Below are 19,900 nucleotides of genomic sequence, written 5' to 3'. Positions count from 1 at the left end.
AACATGCAGGTGACACCATCCGGCAAACTGCCCGATGTAAGTGAAAAAGAAAAAGAAATCTAGAGGCTCCAATGTCACCTCCTGAACACCTCCTAATGTTCTTTCACCAATCTCTGAAAAATGATCCACTGGGGATCGCTTTTTAGAGAGTGGGCAGTAAATAATAACACTAATGTGATAGAAGCATATGTTTACACTCAGGGGCGGACTGACAACTCATGGGGCCCCCGGGCAATAGGGGATCATGGGGCCCCTGTGTCCTTGCCCAAACTCAAAAAGCCTATGAAAAAGGTACCAGGGGCATCTCATGGGGCCCCCTACTGACCCTGGGCCCTCAGGCAGTGCCCGAGTTTCCAAATGGTCAGTCTGCCCCTATTTACAATACTTTTTCCTAACAAGTATGTCAGCCATAACCATAACCGTCAGTTATTCATGTATTTGTCTGTTACATATACTATTTATTTTGTTATATCTGGTTGATATGTGCAAAAAATGTCTGTTGATCCTGGCAGAAATCTTTTGCTGTCTTGCATTCTATACAGTGTTTTATTCCTGCCCAGTTCACCTTTGTGAACTGCAGAACACCTGCCACCATTTTATGAAGGGAGGGTGTTCTGTAGTCCTAAAACACTTCCTGAGGAAAGTGGAAAGACAGCGCTGGATCCGCAGGTACACCCCACTGGTATTGTTATCTTAAGATGTTAATGTTGGTGTAAATGATCCGGTTCCCGGGCAGGCGGCTTCCACACCCCAGAGGATCTCCACAGTCTTCTTGGCTTGTAGCGTAATGTAATGAGAATTAAAATTGCACCACACCACTGCTAAGAGGTCCAGATACAACTGTATTCCATTAAAAGTCAGGGGTATAATTCAAGAAGTAGCCAACGCATTTTGGGGGGGTCTAAGTGTGGAGGCCAAACAAGCTGCTGATCAGGCCTTTGCTTTTAATTCACACTGGAAAAAACACCATTGTAGGTCCAGTTCACTTCTGGTCTGTTCACTTTATTGCCAGTCAAGCCTTGATGAAGGGGGCACTTGGACTCCCGAAACACATTGGATACTTTTTGAATTATACCCCTGACCTTTAATGGAAAAAAGTTGTATCTGGGCCTCTTAGCCATAGGGGTGACACTTCAATTTCAACTCTTCTTACTAAGACACTTCCTGTCCTAGGAAGATGACACTGATCCTGAATGAATACATTAAAGGGGAGTAGCTGAAAAAAAAAGAGCGTTGATGAAGTCACCACATCTAAGGACTGATAACCTGCAATACATTACACCAGTGGTCTTCAAACACTGTCCATGGGGCCAGATGCAGCCCTTTGCTTGCCTTTATCTAGCCCTTGGGGCACTAGTCCTCTCACACTATTCTGCCAACAGACACCAACAATGGGGCACCATTTCTCCTACTGACACCAATAATGGGGCACTATTCCTGCAAATGGCACCAATTATGGAGCACTATTCCTCCCAATGATACCAATGATGGGGCACTATTCCTCCCACTGATACCAATGATAAGCAATATTCCTCCCACTGACATCAATAATGGGGCACTATTCCTCCCACTGACATCAATAATGGGGCACTATTCCTACCAACGATACCAATGATGGGGCACTATTCCTCCCACTGATACCAATGATAGGCAATATTCCTCCCACTGACATCAATAATGGGGCACTATTCCTCCCACTGATACTAATGATGGGGCACTATTCCTCCCACTGATACCAATAATAGGCAATATTCCTCCCAGTGACATAAATAATGGGGCACTATTCCTACCAACGATACCAATGATGGGAAACTATTCCTCCCACTGATACCAATGATAGGCAATATTCCTCCCACTGACATCAATAATGGGGCACTATTCCTACCAATGATACCAATGATGGGGCACTATTCCTCCCAATGATACCAATGATGGGGCACTATTCCTTCCACTGATACCAATGATGGGGCACTATTCCTCCCAATGATACTAATGATGGGGCACTATTCCTCCCACTGACAGCAATAATGGGGCACTATTCCTACCAATGATACCATTGATGGGGCACTATTCCTCCCACTGACATCTATAATGGGGCACAAATCCTTCCAATGATACCGATTATGGGGCACTATTCCTCCTATTGACACCAATGATGGGGCACTATTCCTCCTATTGATACCAATGATGGGGCACTATTCCTCCCACTGATACCAATGATGGGTCACTATTCCTCCTATTGACACCAATGATGGGGCACTATTCCTCTGATTGATACCAATGATGGGGCACTATTCCTCCCAATGATACCAATTATGGGGCACTATTTCTCCCACTGATACCGATTATGGGGCACTATTCCTCCCACTGATACCATTGATGGGTCACTATTCCTCCTATTGACACCAATGATGGGGCACTATTCCTCCTATTGACACCAATGATGGGGCACTATTCCTCCTATTGACACAAATGATGGGGCACTATTCCTCCTATTGATATCAATGATGGGGCACTATTCCTCCTACTTATACCAATTATGGGGCACTATTTCACTCACTGATGCCAATGATGGGGCTCTATACCTCCCAATGACACCAATGATGGGGCACTATTCCTCCCCCAATACCAAATGTGGCAATGTTTACACCCACTGATGCCAATACATTTTACACTGCCGCTGGCCACAGTCTGGCCCCCTAAAGTTTGAAGGATAGTAAACTGGCCCTTCGTTTAGAAAATTTGGAGACCCCTTTCTTTACGCTTTTGGGACCACTGACTGAACCCACTATGACAATAAGTAAATTGTGTAGACAACAAAAACACATTTTTAAATAGTTTATTATGAATAATCTTTATTTGTTCTGAACAGTATTTTGTATCCAATCAAGGTAGTTGCTTACCTTTGTATAGACTCCATATTCACCTTTAGCCCCACAATTCGCCCCCCAAGACACAATCCCACCAATGAACCAATTTTTGCTTACATTATCAAAGAAAACCAATGCGCCTCCACTGTCACCCTGGCAAGAATCCTTTCCCCCTTCTTCTTTACCGGCACAGATCATGTTTTCGGTGACCTTGGCTTTGATTGGCTTTTCATTATAGACTTGCCTACATTTCCCATGGTTGATTACGTCCACCTGGACAAAGCGGAGATGTCTTGAATCGTGATTCCTTTCGGTGACTCCCCAGCCAGATACTTGCCCCTTGTACTGATCATTTTCGGCTTCGCTGATCCGATATCGGTCCTCTTTGGTTGGAAGGCAGATACCGAGGATGTTTTCATTAATCGGCGCTTTGTTTTTGAGTTTAATCAGAGCAATGTCGTGGTTGAACGTGTCATCGTTTTTGTAACTGGGGTGAATATAGATGGCTTCTGGCACAGCCTTGTAGAAGTTTGTGTCATTCTTACTGATGAATCCCATTTTCATAGTAAGTTCGGGAAGGTGAGTGTCTTGTACAACATGGGCAGCAGTTATAATCCACCTATCATAGAGCAGGGCTCCGCCTCCTCCCATACCATTGGCTTTAATGAATACTTGCCATGGGAACTGTCCCATTTTGGCCAATGAACCTCCGATTATACGTTGTACGGCTTGTGTGACTCTTTTTCCACAATCTGAAAGGAAAGCAGAACTGCTAGAAACACATGGAGTACTCACACACCAGTGATCTTTAGTTTGTTTAGCACAGTGTTCAATTTTTTTTATACCAAAAAAATTATTGCGGCATGCATGCGTAGGTGATTACACACAGTATTAGCTCTTTCTATGGGAAAGTTGTTTGTTTATTTATTTATTATAGGTACTTCTATACAGTAACATCAACAATTTATGCAGTTAATTACAGCAAAATCAGTCTGTATATGCAGTAAAGCATGCTTGTTATACATACTGTGGAACCTAAGGGGTTAATCCTCTGCATTGTGTAAAAGGCTGTTTGATCTTGTCTTCTCTGATCCTCCCCTTTTTCTGCTGTTCCCAAACCATCTGTCATAGTTATAGCAGTAGTGGCAAGTCTGCACATACTCTGTTTGGTGTGTATTGTTAGAGGGGTTTTTTTTTGTCTTTGAAGGGTGCATGTGATCGGCACAAGGCCAATCAGCACTGCCCAGACAGAGTGCCAGGGGTTTAGAGCCTCTTAGGACAGTCATAGGAGAATGAAAACTCCTTCTAAAAGATTACCCAGTGCTTGGACGGACACTGATAGAAGTCACAAGACTGCTATATATTGCTGATGAGAAAAGGTTTTTAGCAGTTTATATTTACAAAAATAATTACATTTCCATGTTCTGTGTACTGTGGAAGACCAGATACAGTGAATGCAGGGTCCTGGGTTTAGTAACACTTTAACTCTCATTCATACACACATTATATTGCCAAAAGTTGTGTGACGCCTACATTTACACGCACATGAACTTTAATTGCATCCCAGTCTTAGTCCGTAGGGTTCAATATTGAGTTGGCCCCGCCCTTTGCAGCTATAACAGCTTCAGCTCTTCTGGGAAGGTCGTCCACAAGGTTTAGGAGGGTGTCTATGGGGATGTTTGACCATTCTTCCAGAAGCACATTTGTGAGGTCAGGCACTGATGTCGGGGGAGGAGGCCTGGCTCACAGTCTCCGCTTTAATTCATCCCAAAGGTGTTCTATAGGGTTGAGGTCAGGACTCTGTTCAAGCCACTCAAGTTCCTCCACCCCAAACTCCCTCCTCCATGTCTTTATGGACCTTGCTTTGTGCACTGGTGGTCAGTCATGTTGGAACAGGAAGGGGCCATCCCCAAACTCTTCCCACAAAGTTAAGAGCATGAAATTGTCCAAAATGTCTTAGTACAGTGCATCCAGAAAGTATTCACAGCACTTAATTTTGACACATTTTATGCTACAGCCTAATTCCAAAATGGATTAAATGCATTTTTTTCCTCAACATTGTACAAACAATACCCCGTAATGACAACGTGAAAGAAGTTTGTTTTGAAATCTTTGAAATTTCTTAAAAATAAAAAAATGTATTTAAAAAAACCCACATGTACATTAGTATTCACAGCCTTTGCTACGACACTCAAAATTGAGCTGTGGTGCAACCTGTTCCTACTGATCATCCTTGAGATGTTTCCACCTGTGGGAAATTCAGTTGATTGGACATGATTAGGAAAGGCATAAACCTGTCTATATAAGCTCCCACAGTTAATAGTGCATGTCAGAGCACAAACCAAGCCATGAAGTCCAAGGATTGTATCAAGGCACAAATCTGGGAAAGGGTACAGAAAAATTTGTGCAGCGTTGAAGGTCCCAATGAGCACAGTGGACTCCATCATCCATAAATGGAAGAGGTTTGGAACCACCAGGAATCTTTCTAGAATGGGCTGCCTGGCCAAAATGAGCTATCGAGAGGGAAGGGCCTTAGCCAGGGAGATAACCAAGCATCCGATGATCACTCTGAAAGAGCTTCAGCGTTTTTCTGTGGAGAGAAGAGAACCTTCCAGAAGAACAACCATCTCTGCAGCACTCCACCAATCAGGTCTGTATGGTAGAGTGGCCAGACGGAAACCACTCCTCAGTAAAAGCAAATGGCAGTCCGGCTGGAGTTTGCCAAAAGGCACCTGTGGGACTCTCAGACCATGAGAAACAAAGCTCTCTGGTCTGATGAAACAAACATTGAACTCTTTGGCCCGAATGCAAAGCGTCAATGTCAAGGTCCTACCTTTCCTCAGGGCTTGTGCTGCTCCATGTGCTGGCATCCATTTTAGGTGTCTGCAAAGCATTGTGGGATCCTTTATGCTTTCAGCCCTCTGCGGCTCGTCCCCCAGAAGGTGGCGGCTTATCACATATAAGTCTGCTGTTTGTAGCTGTCCATTGCATTCGTGTCCTGTCTGTTGCACAGCAGCAAGCTCCTGTTTAGTTTCTCATTGCTCTCCTGGATACCGACTCAGCTTTGGCAAGACTCCTTCCTGGCTTCTGACCTCGGCTCTGGCGACTATCCTTCCTGGCTTCTAAACCCGGCTCTGGCGATCATCCTTCCTGGCTTCTGACCCCGGCTCTGGCGATCATCCTTCCTGGCTTCTGACCCTGGCTCTGGCGACCATCCTTCCTGGCTACTGTTCTACCAAGTCATCCGCTGTTGCTGTTGGACTTGCATAGACTCTGTCTTGTTTTTGTATAATAAACCTACCTTTAATTGCACCTCCTTGTGTGTCTGGCTCCTCGCTCCCTGACAGTCTTGTCTGGAGGAAACCAGGCACCTCTCACCACCTGGTTAATACCATCCCTACAGTGAAGCATGGGGGTGGCAGCATCATGCTGTGGGGATATTTTTCAGCGGCAGGAACTGGGAGACTAGTCAGAATTGAAGGAAAGATGAATGCAGCAATGTAAAGAGACATCCTTAATGAAAACCTGAACATACAGTAGATTAGGTGGTGGTATGTAATTACTGTTACTTATGCTGCTGGGGTATTAAAGTACCTCCAGAGATTAGATGACAGGCCAGCCAAGACTTGTTGGAGGAAGAGACTGGATGTGTTAGAAATCTTCTCTGACTATTATTGTCCACTGACAATGCACTGTTGATAGCATCTGCCATGCACCTTCTCCACCCCTCACCCACCTAATAACAGAGAGTTGCCTGATACAACTTTTATTGCAGACCCTTGGTTGCATCAGACAATGTCTGGTCACCCACTGATGCCTATGGTTATCTTTACTAAATTCCTGTGTATGTCTCCCTGAAATTGTTGGTTATGTCCAATGTGTTCTAACATCTGCATTAACATTAGGGAGCCAATTTATTAACAGTGGTGTTGGCGGAGTCAAAGTCTCCAGTCCAGAAATGCCCGTAGCGGATAAGGAAGAATGAAAATAGCGCAGGGCATGCATGACTAGGCCCAGAGTGGTGAAGGGGAATGGAAAGAGTTAAGGTTAGCTCCAGGGGGTTGGGAGTTGATTGTGGGATTATCTGGTTGGCAGAGGTGGAGTGTAGGAGGAGTCTGTGGCACCTTAGGGTGGGGGGGTTCTGTGGAGGGGGCGTCAGTGGAGCAGGTCGTGAGTAAGGACCAGAGCTTCCCTCCCACCCTCCCTGTTTGGTTGGGTATCGGGTCCCTCCCGGGAAAAAAAAAACAAAAAAAACAGGGGGTGTTATGTTGGTTCGCCGGCGGTTGTTGGTCTTTGGAGGCGGTTCTCATCTTGGAAGGTAAAACAATGGTGTGGGACCCATCAGTGGTATGGGGGCCCGGTGGACATTCCCAGTTAACCAAGGTTTAACTGGAAGGTGGTGGTGCTGCCCTGCGGACGGTATGGTTGTCTCCGAGCTGGTTGGTTGCGGCTGGAGGCCTAGTGTATAGGGTTGTCCGCAGGTGCATTTTGGATCGTTTGGGGGTGCCTTCGAAGACCAACAACAATTCTTTGGTTTCCGTTATAAGGAATGGTTGATGTATTTAAAATGAAGTTGTTAATAAAAGGCCATATTGGCCATTTTACTCCAAATGGTGTCATGTTTTTTGTAAAGTTTTTTTGGTTAAGGGGTGGGGAGTGGTATGGATCGGTAATGGTGGGAGTAGGAGTAGACAAGCCTATCTATGGTGCATTAGTCATGAACTTGACTCTCTTCCATATATGTATGAATATGATGTGTCTCACTTGTGATTGACAAGCTTTCCTCTGCTTATTTGTCTTGCAGGGTACATTCCATTTAGTTATTCTGTTGATCTGCTATTCATTTGTTGTTTTTGTCTTCTACCTGGTTCCTATGTATCGGGATCCTGTATATTATTTTTCTTTTGTTATATTGTGAAAAGAAAAATTGAAAATCTGAATAAAATTAAAAAAACCACAAGTCATCACTACAGGTACTTCACATTGTGAACTGAAATGAGTTGTGCCTCCTCGCCAATTGAGTATGCATGTTGTGATTCATTAAATTAAAATAGTAATATTATTATTAACCTCTTTGCGCCGGTCGAACGCAAATGTGCAGCCTCCCGGCATCTGGGCCTAGACGGCGAGCAGCCGCACATTTGCATTCTATTAAAAAAAACATGTGCTGAGAGCGCGCGCCGTGCGAACTCCCAGCACACATGTCCGGTACTCACGGAAAGGTCCCGATCTCCTCTTTCGATCGGGACCTTTCCCAATCATGTAACCGCTGTGACGGCATGTCATGACGGTCACATGACCCTAAACCCCGCCCCGCCTTCTAAAACCGGGAGGCGCCGGCACCAAGGGGTTAAGCTGCCTCACTATAAGTAAACAATAGTGAAATTGCCCTCATATAGTGAAAAAAGAATCAAGTAGGGAGCGCTATACTCCACAATTACCACAATGTCTATTCCTACCCAACAAAAATTCATATAACTATGCATAAACATAAATAATCATATCAATTATGTAGTAAAAAAAATGTTTAAAAAATATAATAATTAAAATAATCTTTACTTCATTGTGTCCATGCTCATAACAACATACAGTATATGTTCCCAGTGCACCTCTTCTCTTCCACCTCCACCATAAGAGTACATTTTCCACCAAATGTGCCCATGTGAATAAATCACTTACCAGAACAAAAGGACCCCAGTTCACCATATGCTTTGAATCCTCCACAGCTTTCACAAGGGTAAGAATGATTGTGTCCAGTTCAAACTCCAGCACTCCACCATAGAAACCAAAATTTCTAATATAGGGTAGTATATTTATTTAACATTCATGATGTGATGGATTTGGTAAAATGCCTATTTTGTTTCCTATTGAATATATATATATACACTTTTCTTTATACACATTTTTTATACTTTAATACTATCTCTTTCTTCATATTTATAAATGTTTAGCATGAATATATATGTTGTGTGAATATTTTCTGCCTGCTGGGCTTTGTGGTACTTCAAGAAATCCTTGCTTAAGAAATGTTTGCTCATACGCACCGACCCCTCCCACCGTGTGATTTGGAAGACAAAAGGAATGTTTTTCTTTCTATAGATAAGACCTGGAAGAAGATCACACCTATACCATTACGGAGATTGTTTTCGTGTGGAAATGACCAATCAAAGACTAATATAATGCTTATGCTGTTCTCACATGACTCTTGCATCATTTTGCATATATAAGCTAAGCTCACTTTCTCATTATAATAAACTAGAAGTGTTCATAGACTGAACTTGTGTGTCAGCGTGAGTCTCTTCCAGTGTGCGCACATTCCAAAGCTAGAATGATAAATCAGGCCAGGAACAGATAAGCACTGGACATTTTTAGTCCTCTTCTAAATCAATGATCCCAATCAAATATAAAACTGCTCACATTTAAAAGTGCCTAACGATTCCCACTGTATTTCTCAAAAGGAAACGCTGCCGCTCCATGTTTCCTGATAATGTCAACTTGGCTAAACGGGCATTAAGGCGTAACTTCCGGTCACATGACTTCTGGTCCCGAACATCCGTTAATTGGAATGCACTCCAGCTCCCAGGCTGGCATGGAGTAGTGGCCTTTCTTTTTGTAAAATACAGTTGGTTGGTATCATCACATTTAAATAAATATACTACACTATATTAGTCTTTTTGGTTTCTGTGGAGTGGAGGAGTTCGAACCAGACACAGACATGCTTACCCTTGTTAAAGCTGTGGAGGATGTAAAGCATATGGTGACCTTCTTTTCAACTAAAGGGATCATTTTGGTCTGGTGAATGATTTATTGAGCACATTGGGCGGAAAATGTATTCTTATGGTGGAGGTGGAAGAGAAGAGGTGCAATGGAGACATATACGTATGTTGATGTGAGCATGGACATAATGAACTAAAGACTATTTTAATTATTAATTTTATTTACCAGAGCAGCCTGTATTTTTCTTGTGGTTACCTATGGGTTTCCCTTTGTATCTCGAACAATTCTGGCAGTTGTGGCTGCAATCTTTCTTGGTCTACCTGTACTTGGCTTAGTATCAAGAGGTCCCTAATTTTCTTCTTAGTGGAAGTGATGACTGGCATATTCAAGGCTTTGGACATTTTTTTCATCTTTATAAACTTCTATTACCTTGTTACGCAAGACTTTTGACAGTTCTTTTCTGATCCCCATGGCTCAGTATCTAGCCTAGTCAGTGCTTCCACGTAAGAACTAACAAACTCATTGACTATTTATACACTGACACTAATTGCAATTTAAAAAGCCACAGATGTGGGACATTAACCTCTAATTGGCATTTTAACCCGTGTGTGTCACCTTGTGTGTCTGTACCAAGGCCAAACATTCCAGGGGAGGGAAACTTTTGATCATGGCCATTTGGGTGATTTTGTGTTATCATTATGATTTAAAAAGGAGCAAAAAAACTGTTTGATAAAAAATGGCTTCATATGATCATCATCCTTCAATAAAAGAGCATTTTTTGGCATGATCAGTTATATTTTTAATATCAATGCCAAAATGTCACAATTTCTGCCAGAGTATGCAAACTTTTGAGCACAACTGTATTTGTGGAGTATAGTGTTCCCTACATGGTTCTTCACTCCACATTGTGACATGCCTTCTCTCTGTATTTATAGCACCATCATAACAGGTCAAGAATGGGGCTTAGTTCTGTGTGTAAATGTAAGCTTCAGCTATTGAGGTCTGTAAAAAGGTTTTTTTTGTGTCAGAATAGCAGTTAATCATAGACTAAAGATGTCTAAGCTACGCATGTGAAAAGGAGTCTAAAGCTGCACATACAGAAACAGGATTTATTTGTAGTTATGGTTTTATATTAACCTCAAAATATTTTAGTTCCTAACATAATAGAAAATAATAAAAGAAAACTGCTATGCATTCCCTTACAGCAACAGCTGAAGCTTACCTGGGAGGAACTATACCAAATGGACAGTTGGGGGTTTATTTACTAAAGCTGGAGAGTACAAAATCAGACTCCCTTCTGCATAGAAACCAATCAGCTTCTAACCTCAGCTTGTTCAATGAAGCTTTGGCAATGAATCCTGGAAGTTGATTGGTTTCTATGCAGAAGGGAGTCTGATTTTGGACTCTCCAGCTTTAGTAAATAAACCCCTTGGTGACATGAGGTTACTTCCTCTCGCGGCTTTATTAAATTGCCTACAAAGGTTGGGCTAACTTTGCATGTTTGTGCCATTTAGATTGAGACTGACTACCATGACAGAAGAATATTAATACTACTTCATTTAAAGTTCTAATTAAATGCATCAGATATTCAGAGAAGGGTACTGAGCACCTTCAGAAAGGGGTCATATGCGGTTCCTAGGCCTTTGGTTGGTGGACAGTGTAAATCAGGGGTGTCAAACTTCATTTCATCGCGCCGTATAAGCATTATGGTTTCCCTCAAAGGGCCGGTTGTATCTGTAAGACTAGATGTCAAGAGCACCCCCCCCCCCATTACATCAGATGTCAAGATCCCACACCCTCCCTAACATCACTGTGCACCCTTTGGGGGCAGAGCTGGAAAGCAGAAAGTGCAGGGTCTGGAGGAGGACCAGAGGAGGAGTGAAGTCAGTTACAAGAGTCTGCTAAATGCTGAGACCAGGGGAGGCAGAGATGAGGGTGTGCTCCAACTGCACTGAGAGGTGCAGGATTTGGCAGCTGGCATCCACCAGGTGTGACCATGTTGTAAGGCAGGGGTGTCAAACTCCATTTCATCGCAGGCTGTATCAGCATTATGATTGCCCTCAAAGGATCGGTTGTATCTGTAAGACTAGAGTTCCAGAGCTCCCCACCCCCCATTACATCAGATGTCAAGAATCCCACACCTTCCCTAACATCACCGTGCACCCCCTTTGGGGGAAGAGCTGGAAAGCAGAAAGTGCAGGGTCTGGAGGAGGACCAGAGGAGTGGAGTCAGTTATAAGAGTCTGCTGATTGCTGAGACCAAGGGAGGCAGAGATGAGGGGGTGCAGGGATGAGGAGGATTTGGAAGATTTGTTCTATTCTCCTCTCTGCTGGGGACTGCTGAGACAAGGTAGGGGCAGAGACAAGGGGGTACCTGCAGGAGAGGTGCAAGGGCCACATGAAATGGCCTGGAGGGCCAGATTCGGCTCATGGGTCTTGTATTTGACACCTGTGGTGTAAATGGTGCATATGTGCAGGAAATATTCATACACTATAAAGCGAGTCTCTGAATTGAACATACCAGGTTCACATATTGGCAGCGTTTTCCTCTTTGTATTTATTTCCTCCCACTCTCCTCCAGCTCCGCATTGATACCGCACTAACAAGGGGAGAGAAGAAATATTATTTGTTAACATTTTATATGAGGAAACTTACAACACTGCTACAAGGTTCCCCATCAGCCCCACATCTCCAGCAGTGAATGTAATCCTCGGGCTCTGTCTCCACCACAAACGCATAGCTAAATCCAAACAAGAGGCTGAGCCTGCCTGGGGCCACAATTCCTCCAAACATTATTTCATGCAAAACACTCCACTCTCTGATCCCTCTTCTGCATTTTGCCTTTTCCACCAGAGCACACAGTTATTGGTGATCAGTGACCATCCCCTTACCCCATCATTGGTGGTCACTGGTACTTTACCCACTTGTCCTCCAGAGGATTTACCCCCCTTCCTGACCAGGCCATCTTTTGCAATACAGCGCTGCGTTACTTTAAATGATAATTGCGCTGTCATGCAACGCTACACCCAAATGAAATTTATGTCCTGGGTATTTCTTTCTTTTTGGGGGGTATTTGATCTCCTCTGCGGTTTTTATTATTTGTGCTATAAACAAAAAAATACCTACAATTTTGAGAAAAAAAACAATATTTTTGACTTTTTACTATAAAACATATCCAGTAAAAAGTCAAATTTCATCATAAATTTAAGCCAAAATGTGTTCTGCTACGTCTTTGCTAAAAAAAAATCCCAATACGTGTAAATTAATCGGTTTACGTGAAAGTTATAGCATCTACAAATGGCGGTATAGATACGGGATTTTGTTTTATATACTAGTAATGGCGCGATCAGCAACTTTTAGCGGCATTCTGACACTGGGGAAGTGTATTGACTAACTGTCACTGACAGGGGCGGACTGACAACTCATGGGGCCCCCGGGAAATAGGGGATCATGGGGCCCCTGTGTCCTTGCCCAAATTCAAAAAAGCCTATGAAAAAGGTACCAGGGGCATTTTATGGGGCCCCCTACTGACCCTGGGCCCTCGGGCAGTGCCCGAGTTTCCAAATGGTCAGTCCGACCCTGGTCACTGACATCCCCAGTAACACTAATACAGTGATCAGTGCTAATAAAAAGCAACATCTGATGCGATCAAAGAGTTAACTGTGTGCTGTTTTACTATGTGGCCTGTGTGTGTTTTACCATTTAAGCATGCTGGTTTGTATTGCTCTGCAATGCAAAGCATGCTGGTGCTGACAGGGGAGAGATCTGTATTGTTTACATACAGACCTCTCCCCTGTCAGTGTTCCTCGGCGATCGCTGGGTGCCGGTGGGGAATCTATAGAAGTAGTTCTGCTATAGGGCAGTTGAGAAGCAGTTAAATACCCAAAACAATCTCCTGACATTGGTGGCCAGTGGCCCTTTAAACCCCCCTTTCTGTGATCCTTCCCTCTTGCCTTTGCCTATGATCCCAGATTACGTTTGCTACAGCTGGAGGATTTAAAAATTTAGTCATTTATTAAATCTTCCTTTACCCCACCCTCTGTTGTGAGAGGAAGGGGAGCGTGTTACATTAAACAAACATATTTAATAGGTTTGGGGATTTTTCAGACCTACATATAAAAATCTGATGTTTTTAGAAGTAATTATAAGTCTTTCTTTGTGAACATTTCTCAGACTAATGCCATTGGAACAATATTCGGTCATGCTGTCTTCTAGTACCATGGGAAAATAGTAAATTAGTGATTTGATGAGCACTCTACACAGTTTTACCTGCTCCCATTTTTCCAGATGTGTGGTCCCCCGGTGTGCAGAGCAACTTGAGTGTCCCAATAGCTAGCAGCTTGGTGTGGGGTTACTCGACAGGAGGGAGGGGCCAGGAGACCCGAGAAGAGGAGGATACGGGCTGCTCTGTGCAAAACCATTACACAGAGCAGGTAAGTATAACATGTTTGTAATTTTTTCTGTAAACCAAGACTTTAATATCACTTTAACGTGATCATCATAGGATAGTGTAGCTGTAGAAATGAGATAGTATCAGAGCAACAACTGTCTGCATAAACAGAACTATAATTACAAATTTAGGTCTCACCAGAGTCATCTTTCATCATGTAGAAAGCTATGCAGTTGTACTGGATTATGGCATTGTACGTGGTCTCATCTTTATGGGTCACAAAGGAGTAATTCCCACTCTCTAGAACCTCTGGGGGTCCACAGTTAACAACTATTAGAAACACAAAAAAACAAATTATCAGCCAAAAAGTGAACTACAGAGTTGAAACATACAAACACTAAACAACATTTTTAAAGTAAAGGATAAACATTCCAAGGAGGGTATCAATGCTTCTTCAAGAGTTTGCGGTTCCACCGATGCTCCTGCCTTTTAATCTGACCCATCACAAAGAAGCCACAATCCCAACATTCAACTGGCTTGGCTTGTACCCAACTCTATATAACGTCAAATTTCAGGTAGTTACCCTAGCTGAGAAAGAAAAATAGGTGCCTTCCGAAGTAATGAAAGGAGAATGACGAGCGCATGGTGCGGTAATCTATGTAGGTGGTATGAAGTTCCAATGGGCAGGGATGGTCCAGTAGGCACTGAGGGTAAGCTGTGGTGGAGCAAAGCGTACTCTGTGGTAAAAGGAACAAAAGAAACACAGCACCTCTAGGTGTGTACTGTAGTAGTATTTAATAAAAAGTAGTAACTCACATCTTAGAGATTAAAAACAGGCTCAAGTGGTGAAGAGGTAAAACATCTTATGCCAGATGTTTTGGGTGACTGTACCAGAAGGAGATAGCCTAGGTCCGCCAGCAGATGGTCCTCCCTTTCCTTTAGTTTAGCTAATGTTGCATAGATAGCCCTTCCCAGAGATGCATTGCAGCAGCCTCATGGCATAGAGCAAGACACAGTATGTTCTTTCGACCCATGGAATTTCACTGTTGTAAGATTCTCTCAGTTTATGGAATAAACTTCACACAAGATCTACAAGATGTCATTCTCATTGAGTCACTGACTGTGGTATCCAACAGAGGTTGAAGTTATCGCTATCTTATCACAACTGTAAGTTACAGAGATTACACTATCAATGCTTAGCTTGGAGACACAGAACAAACACTTTGAGGTGCTGTGTTCCTTTCAGGGGCGGACTGACAACTCATGGGGCCCCCAGGCAATAGGGGATTATGGGGCCCTGTGTCCTTGCCCAAACTCAAAAAAGCCTATGAAAAAGGTACCAGGGGCATATCATGGGGTGACCTCCTACTGACCCGGGACCCTCGGGCAGTGCCCGAGTTTCCAAATGGTCAGTCCGCCCCTGGTTCCTTTGTGCCTTCTGAAGTAATGTATAACAAAAAGTAAAATATTAAAAAAAGCGTAATTGTAATTCTAAATCAGAACTCTAAGAACAAAAGTAACAGTGAGTAGAAGAGTAAAGTAAAAAAAGAAAAGCAGCCTAAACTAAAATACTCTTTTTTTTGGCGCCGTCTCCCATAATAATTCCTTTCCCCCACTAGATGTTGCCAGTCTTTCAGGATGAATGATAGGAAACGTCATCCAACCCACTTTCTGTGAGTCTGGGTATTATTGACAGACCCCCTGGGCGTCATCATGGTGGACTGAGCTCAGAATATTATAACGCTTAATGGGGCTCATACATCATTACATGTGTTCCATTGCAGAAGAACAGACTGCCCACCAACAGAAGAAGATGGAAGGATTCATGATGTCAAAAGACCTTTGGATATTGGCTGTGTTTGGATCAACAGCTTGTAAATAAATACATGCATGCATTGCAGTTATCTGATTGGAAGAGTTTTATTGTTGAAAGTAGCTGTAATGTAAGCCTTGGAGCTAAAGGGTAACAAAAGAGTATGCATTGAAACGATGTGCTGGTGTAAGTAGTCATCTATCAAGGGGTGCCCGTAGCGAAAGAAATAAAGAGAAGAATAGCGCAGGGCAGACATGACTAGGTGAAGAGGGAGAAAAGACAGGAAAGGGTTAAGTTAAAGGGGAAGGGTTAAAAAAGATAATAAGGTTACCTGATTGGTGTTAGTAGGTTTGGGTGGGATCATCCTGAATCTTGGGGGAGTGCTGGGGGGTCGGACGAGCCAGTGCTGGTTAGCAGCTGAAGAGAGAAGTTCCTGCCCGCCCTTCCCTGGAGTGTTTGTTCTGCTTTGGCTTGTTTAGTTTGGTGGCATTGTTGGTCTCGGTAGGTTGTTAATGGTTTGTGATGATAAGTGAATGGTTGGGACCCATCTGTGGTATGGTGTGCCCGGGTAAATTCCAGTTAACCGAGGTTTAACTGGAAGGTGGAGGTCTACCTGCGGAAGGTGTGTCCTTGTCTCCGAGTCGGTGCGTAGCGGCTGGAGGCCTAGTAGGAACATTAAGGTGAAGTTTCCACAGGGGGAGATCAATATTGTTTGGGGCGCCTGCGTAGACCAACAACTCATTCCGTAAGTTTATGGAGGTTTCTGTTTTAAGCAATGTTTTCTGTATATTTAAGTTGAATTGTTAATAAAAGGCCGTGAAGGCCATTTTACTCCAACAAAGTGTGGTCTCCTTTTATTGGTGGAGGGAGTGTTGGGAAATGGGGGGTTTTTCTGAAGTTGGGTAAGTATGTTTTTGGGGGTGTTAGTATTTGACAACACATCTCTTCTACACTAGTCATGCATATTTTTGAGAAGCTCTGTTATGCAATAAATTTAGAAATGTAAAAAGTAAACTGAACTCACGTTCACATGTTGGTATTTGCTTATCCCATTGTCCATCACTTTGACACAGTGCAGTGAATGAGGGTATGTTTCTTTCATTCTAAAAGGAAAAGTCATATAATCAGTCTTTTGGAGCTATAGATTGTTTTAAAGGTTGCAAATAGTGGGGTTATTCTATGTAAAGACTAGATACAAGTCAAATCATTTGAAAGGAATATCCTTTATCACCAAGAATGTAATGTTGTTATTATTCACCTTAGCTGTGTTAAGTGGAGCACGACAGGGTTCAGTCCTACTTTATCTATTCACAGACCTTCCCCTGGTGCCAGGTAAGTTGTACATAAAGTTTGGCTCCATTCTGGGACCACTTCTTGTGCACTAGTGGCTTGGAAGAGTTTGGTACCTGTTAGCCCCAGTAATTGGTGCTTTGAAGGGGTGCCCCTTTTTTGTGTTGATGAACATACATATTGGTATCAGCATACGTATTCAGCTCCGAGGCCATGAAGATACAAGCCCAATGGTAACTTTTGTGAAGGACACTGTAGAGTAGCTCGTAGCGGGTCTGTAAAAACCTAGGCTCCAGGTTCAGCACTAAACAAGCACATGACATGCCAGTATTGGGCTAGATTCAAACTGTGACATTGTAGAGATGTCAATTAGCTTTTTAGTGTGCCTGTAAGGGTTCATGTACACGGGACGTTCGGAAAACTCTTCTGAACGATGGAAACTGACTGCTGGAAAACGTAGGTTAAAAAACGTCTGTTTAGCCACATTTGCATACCGCGTTTATGCTCGTTTGCGTTTAGAAGCGTTTTTTTAAGATAACCTCAGTAGACCTTCCAAAAAGCTCAGAATGCACTGAAAAACAGTAAAAAATTAACTATTTCAGACATTTTGAGAGAAATAGAGAGAGCAGAAGCAGAGAGAGCAGTATGTGTTGAGATGAACTGTCTTTTCTGGTTGTATTCACTATGGATCCCATCATGAGCATAATGCGGCACGTTCTACCATTGTTTCCTTCACGCAAAACCTGGAACTGACTGCACTGGTGTACCGGGTCTATTTGAATACATGGAAAATGCTTTGCATGCGTTTCTGAGGATGAAAAAAAGGCTCTGGACAGCATCTGGATATGGAACAGTTAAAAAAAGTTTACACGCATTTACAAGCGTTTGGCGTTTGAAACGCTGATAAAATCTAATCCTGAATGCAAGTTTGGCGCGTTCAAAAAACGACTATAAACTCAACTGCCTGAAAAAGACAATGTACAGTATATATGGACACATAGGAAAACATTAGGGAGAGTTCAGGGGCTCCTGAAAAAAACGCAGAAAAGCTCCTAAATGTCAGTTTATCAGCTTCAGTGTACATGAACCCTAATGCATGCTTTATCCATTTTCTTGTGATCAGAGGTTATTGAAACCTAGATGCCCTGTGTGCCTTGCTTAATCAATGCTGCATCCACCTAGGTGAGTATACGAGGTGATATCAAAAAGTTTTGAGACAAATTTTGTAACACACCAATGGAGAGCAGTACAAAGCTGCAGGCACAGTCACAGGGAGCACCAACCTTCATAAACCAGCGTGCCAATAAACATTGTCCTGTGTACATTGGGAGCTGTGCAGCTGGTGCTATTCTGGCCACGTGCGGTACCATGTCTGCTATTTCATCGTGGACAGCAAGTTAGAACAAAGAGCCAACGTAAAATTCTGTGTGAAACTCGTACACCCAAGTTTTGTCACCAGTAATGATCCTTGATATGAAGGACAGGTCACCCATGGCACACTGTCGGAGTTCTTGGCAAACTTCAAGGTGGTGTTCCTACTGCTCCTGGGTCAGCAGCCTGGGGATGAACTTGACAGCAACATGGCACATGTTCAAATCACACATGAGGATTGCATGGACTATTCCGTATGACACATTGACAATGGCATGTTGTGGATTGTTCTCCGATGATCATCATGCTCAAATTGCCCTATTGTTTTGACATTTTCAGGGGATGACCTCGTTGATGGCCTTCCTGATCTCTCATCGTCTTCCAGTGATGTTCTTCCACTCTTGAAGCGCACACATAGCTTGCCAGACTTTCATGCACCAACTCCTTATTGCACCTTTTTTTTATGGACTCTAACAGGGTGTGGGGAGTTGGGCATCAATGTCTTCTCTGCAGCAAAATGCATTCCCCTGTACTACAAGAATTCACCAAAATGTCTTCTCTGCTTACAGGGCTAGGTGGTCATTTACTAATGCATAAGTAACCGCACTGCTGCCTTGTCTCTATGGCTGATGGTCGTTAATGTTGTATAGAATGCCATTTTGAACAGGTCAACCAGCGGTCTGCTATATTTAACTCTTTACCAGGCACTAGGGATCTCTATATTTTACCCAAAATTCATAGGTGTGCAGCAGCCAAATCTAATTTGTTGAACATCTCCCTTTATGTGGTGTACAGGGATTTGAAAATTGGCTTTATAAAAGAAAACCGTAAAGACAGATATTTTCTGCACAATTTTTATACGTAGCACAGAGGAGACTTGGCACTATCAATAAAACCGACAAAGAGGGGCAGTCTCACAGCAACGAAGAGATAAAAAAGTGTCAAAATAACAGAGGCAGCCCACATGGAAGAAAAATATATTTGAAATTCTACAATTTTGGCCTTATTCAATATATAGAGAGAGAGATTCAATATATTTTGATAGATTGATTTAAAATATTTATATAGTGTAAGGGATTTCTGGCAAGAATAATCGCGATCGGAAATGCGCATGCGCATAGAAATTCTCGCAGAAGAATTGCCAGTTGTGCGCATGCACGCAGGAATGCGCGTACGCGCACGTGCACATGCACGGCAAAGATTGACGCCAGACGGCCTATTTAAGGAGTGCCTCTGCTCATGTTCAGTGCTGACTGGTCTTCAGCTCCCCCCCGTGTCCTGCTTGTTCCTGTGTGATTCCTCCGTTACCGACCTGGCTTGTTCCTGACCCGACTTCAATTGTTCTCCTGATACTGGTTCCTGACTCCGGCTCTGCTCCTGACCTTGGCTTTTTCTTCTGATTCTGTACCGTGCTGCCTGACTGTTGATGACCCTGACTATTCCATGACAT

The 19,900-nt window shown here is 43.1% G+C and overlaps 1 protein-coding gene across 2 annotated transcripts in view; it reads right to left on the bottom strand.

Annotated features, from left to right (window-relative positions):
* Positions 1 to 2,825: 2,825 nt before the first annotated feature.
* LOC149440619 (mannan-binding lectin serine protease 2-like) overlaps positions 2,826 to 19,900 on the bottom strand; it is a 77,324-nt gene continuing 60,249 nt past the window's right edge. For both annotated transcript variants that reach the window (XM_089658413.1, XM_089658412.1), the window contains exons 8-11: positions 16,814 to 16,892; positions 14,175 to 14,306; positions 12,108 to 12,185; positions 2,826 to 3,622 (exon numbers count right to left, since the gene is read on the bottom strand). In XM_089658413.1, the coding sequence (XP_089514539.1) occupies positions 2,856 to 3,622; positions 12,108 to 12,185; positions 14,175 to 14,306; positions 16,814 to 16,892 (1,056 nt within the window). In that variant the 3' untranslated portion in view covers positions 2,826 to 2,855. The remainder of the gene's footprint in view (positions 3,623 to 12,107; positions 12,186 to 14,174; positions 14,307 to 16,813; positions 16,893 to 19,900) is intronic.

The sequence above is a fragment of the Staurois parvus genome, unplaced genomic scaffold (genome assembly GCF_062004578.1).
Source record: "Staurois parvus isolate SC_StPar_1 unplaced genomic scaffold, SC_StPar_1.0 ptg001066l, whole genome shotgun sequence".
Classification (NCBI taxonomy): domain Eukaryota; kingdom Metazoa; phylum Chordata; class Amphibia; order Anura; family Ranidae; genus Staurois; species Staurois parvus.
This window is presented reverse-complemented; position numbering and strand designations above follow the sequence as displayed.